The sequence below is a fragment of the Rhagoletis pomonella genome, unplaced genomic scaffold (assembly GCF_013731165.1).
Source record: "Rhagoletis pomonella isolate Grant_MI unplaced genomic scaffold, Rhpom_1.0 Rhpom_scaffold_07881, whole genome shotgun sequence".
Lineage (NCBI taxonomy): Eukaryota > Metazoa > Arthropoda > Insecta > Diptera > Tephritidae > Rhagoletis > Rhagoletis pomonella.
In genome coordinates, this window is record NW_023466407.1 from 3,039 (window position 1) to 7,139 (window position 4,101).

Consider the following 4,101-nt stretch of genomic DNA (forward strand, 5'->3'; position numbering starts at 1 on the left):
CACAATTACTGTTGGGAGTATCGATTACTTTTGAGAATCGAGTACTTCCTTTAAATGGGTTTAAATGGAGCCCTTCGAATAAATTTAATACTTAGTTAATTTGTCGTTTTAGATCTGCTATCTGATTCACAAGATCTGCACTATAGCCGAATCTTTTAAAACTATCAACAGTTCTGCGATTTGGCGCTCAGAGACCTTAGACCTGCATGAGATTAGTAAAAATTGTTCAAAATTTGTGTCTAGCTACCTTAAAGTACAAAAAAAAAAAAAAAATCGCACATTTTTCACCATTTTATCAAACTACAAAGCTACAGCATCGAAAGCAAAATTCTGTTCCACAGAAAATTCGATACTCAACGAAAATTTCGACACCGTTGCATAGCTCATAATACCATTTTCACATTCGATATTCGATAACCAGCATAGATCGAAAATCGAATGCAACTCATAATAAGGGCCTATATACTTATATATTTAACCAATAAGTACCCGTCTCAAACACTATTTTTTGCCTTTATAGGCGTCCAGCTGCCAAGTCATTGATGCAATTGATATTATAGAACAAACACTTCCACTTGGTTTATTACGAAATGGCTGGCTCGATTTCAGCCGACCAGTCTACGAGTTAAATCTGAAAAACAGCAATATTACGCACATCAGAAGTGGCGCATTTAACTCCCCTCTATTTGCCGATACATATTTATTATCGCTGATAGACTTGAAATTGAAAAGAGTAGGTGGAGGTGCACTAATTGGATTGAAATCGCTGCGTTATTTGATTATCGACACACAGCTAAACGAAATAAATCGTGCCTTCCTGCAGCCCGTACAATTAACGCTGCTACATTTGCGTATCAATAGCGGTTTGACCATATTGTCCGGACAAAAAATATTTGGTGTAAGCACGCTGACAAGATTGGAGTTTGCTGACCTAAGTCATAACGTATTCGCTGGGCCACTAACGCGGCAAATGTTTCTTGCCACGCCCAACTTGCATTACCTGCATATTATGAGTTCGCAAATTACTGCTATAGGCGTGGATGCGTTTCAGGACCTGAAGCACCTGCAAGTGGTAGATCTGTCCGATAACTTGCTTGCAACTATATCCATTACTGCGCTAAAGCCATTGCTCTTTGGGCGTAAACCCACACTCGTTAACTTGGCGTACAACAAATGGCATTGCGATTGTGATTTGCAGGAGTTCACTAAATTTTATCGAATATATCGTAACCAATTTTTGGGTACACTCTACTGTCACTCCCCGTTTCGTCATAATGGTGAGCTCTTAAGTGAAATTTTATTTGCGAATGATGATTGTGCTACGGAAACAACAACGAATTATGAGGGGATTATTGGGGAGTTGGTAAACATTTCAGCTACATCAACAATGTCAGATCTATCAAAAGTCCCTAGTACAACAAAACCAGCAACATCGCTTGCTCGTACTACATCTGAAGTACCCACTATCGAAGTAACCGCACTAACACCACCCGACAGAGGCAACGGTCGCTCGAGCTCTGAGGATTTAGGTATCATTCAACTGCGTTGCTTAAATTCATCGTATGAACAGAAGTCATCCAAAATTAAACGCGCAGTTGAAATAATAATTCAGTCAACAGAATCTGCTGACTCGCAGGAAAATGCAAACAATTTGAACAACTCAAGTGAAGAAAGTTCAGAAAGTGAGCAAAGTGATGAGATCGCAAGCAGCAACCCATTTACTCGTCGTCCGGTGGAGTTTTCTACGAGCGAGCCTACATATAGTCCTAGCAAGGACGAAGTGACCACTACTCGGTCTCGCCATAAAAATAGTCGCAATTCAATCGTGGCCTTTTACGAATTCGAGGTACCGTCATATACTTTCAATTTGACCTTGCTGCCCAATAATTCGGTAAAAGTTGTCATAAAGGACTACAATAGTCAACCAGTGATAAATGTAATATGGTTTAGACGAAAAAACGATACAGCTATTCGAGTGGATGGGGAAGCTGCAAAAAATATCGATTACAATTGCGAAATGTATCAGGAGCCATATCTGATTGCCAACAATCTCACTAAAAATTACACTTACACGTTTTGCATGCTGCCGCTAACCGCAAACAGCTATACCATCTCACCATTCAATTGCCAACCTATGCATGTGCCCACAAATCGACTGGGTGGTGAAGAAAGCGAAACCTGGATTTCCGCGGATGAAAAGCAATTCACTATTGGTATGCTGTGTATAATTTTTACTTTATCGACATTCTTTGGCGGAATTATAGCATATTTTGGTATCAAAACCTATCCAGAATTGTTGGAGGGTTCGAAAAATGTATTGGTGGTAAAAAGTTCTGAACCTGAAACAGATTATTTGAAAAGCATGGATTCAATTAAAAAGCAACCACTCAGCAGACGTTCTACAAGAAAGTGAGTATTCGAGATTTTAAGGGACACCCAAAACAAATATCATTTTTACTAATTTAAGCCTTCATTTACATTTGTACACTATTTTAACTGGGAATAAAAATCCTGTTATTGCTGTAGTAGCAGCATTACTAAGTCCTGCCTTAATCGCCAAATCTATATGCAGTTGTCGCCAAGCTAAACTAACGGTAGTCACGTCCTGTTTCGATGGCAACGGATCAAAGAGTGAGATTATTGGGGTTGGTGTCTTTTGGGATGCCTTCAACAGTGCTTCGCTTGTCGACGTCGAATCTAATTAAGTTCAACTTGCATATGCCTGCTACAGTATCCAATCCTTAGTTGCAATAGCGCAAGGCGGCTGAAGCTCTTGGTGCGACGAATGGTGGTTGAACTTCGATGAAGCCATTCACGGGGCGTGAGTTTGTAAAGTTGCTGATTGACACTCGGCTAATATCGCTTATGTCTTATCTGATCAATATAGGGTCCACTGGTTGGGTGATGTATATGGGTCAGGATCTCGTCGGTGAATACGTAGAGATGCCTCCTGCCATAACTGGGAGGTGACTACTTCCAGCAAGTGTCTGTTAGGTTACTTCCCGCGATAAGAGCTGAACAAGTATTGCAGGTGGTATTCAAGCGATATCAGAAGACATCCCTTTGCTATCTACAGTGAGGTTTTCTGACAAGTCTTAAGTTTCGTCCACTGCGATCTACTATTCTTCGGCAACCAAACAGAGTAATTCAGAAGCAGCTATTGCCTACAAACTTTTTTTTTCTTTTCGCCGAGAGCTGCCGGCGAGCCGTCGACTAGGGTGCCTAATTAAACACTCGACCTTTTTTCGTCCAAATTATGAAAAGGGTAGTCGTTGATTTTTTTCGGTCATCGCCAGACCAGAGTGTTGTACCAGCAAGATTTATAGTACGGCTAGACCAATGGCTTTGAGGGCTTTTGTCTTCTCAATGACAATCTGAACTAATCAGGCCATTGAGCTTTTTCACCGAAGTATTCGGCGTGCACTGCCGGCTAAACAGCTCGCGAATTCCTCCTACTTTTACTACTACTAGACTTTTATAAGAATAATACATAGGTTAAAAAATGAAACCACGTATTTATGGCAGAATAATATTTTTTTTTTCAGGCTCATACCTTCATCACTGGAGACGCCTCCATTATCATTGCCGCCACCGCCACCACCACCACCACCTTTTTGCGTATCCACCCATGATTTGGAACGTTTGTCAAGCGTCAAATCTTCATCGACATTTTTTCGAAAGCTCCTTTGGTCCATCACCATTCGCCGTAGTCGATGATCAATATGAATTGCCCAAGCAATATAGCCACACCATCGACGAGGAACGTTGTATAGCCAATGCTTATGCAAAGAGTCCATGTTCGCCACCACCGTTGCCCAAACGAAATCTCAGCATAACTTCTTCGATTGGCACCAACCATAGCATAAAAGCGGATTAAATGAGATTAACCCTGGACTCAAATTAGACAATAGAGGTACATTTTTCTTGAAATTGGAAAGCCTCGAAAGATTTTAAAGTCAGTTTAAGGATGGAAATATAAACACTGAATAATATTTATGTATGTATGTATGTGTGTATGTAATTATGCAATTATAATCAAAATAAATATAAATATGTATGTATATGTGCATATTTCTTGTGAAGTCTTACCAGTGGTATAAT

At 40.2% G+C, this 4,101-nt stretch overlaps 1 protein-coding gene across 1 annotated transcript; it reads left to right on the plus strand.

Annotated features, from left to right (window-relative positions):
• Positions 1-520: 520 nt before the first annotated feature.
• LOC118755908 lies at positions 521-3,877 on the plus strand (the record flags this gene model as incomplete). Its single annotated transcript, XM_036490709.1, is given in 3 exon segments — positions 521-2,409; positions 3,546-3,669; positions 3,671-3,877. Coding segments are annotated over 3 exon segments (2,220 nt in total), but the record flags the coding sequence as incomplete, so codon positions are not given.
• Positions 3,878-4,101: the final 224 nt, after the last annotated feature.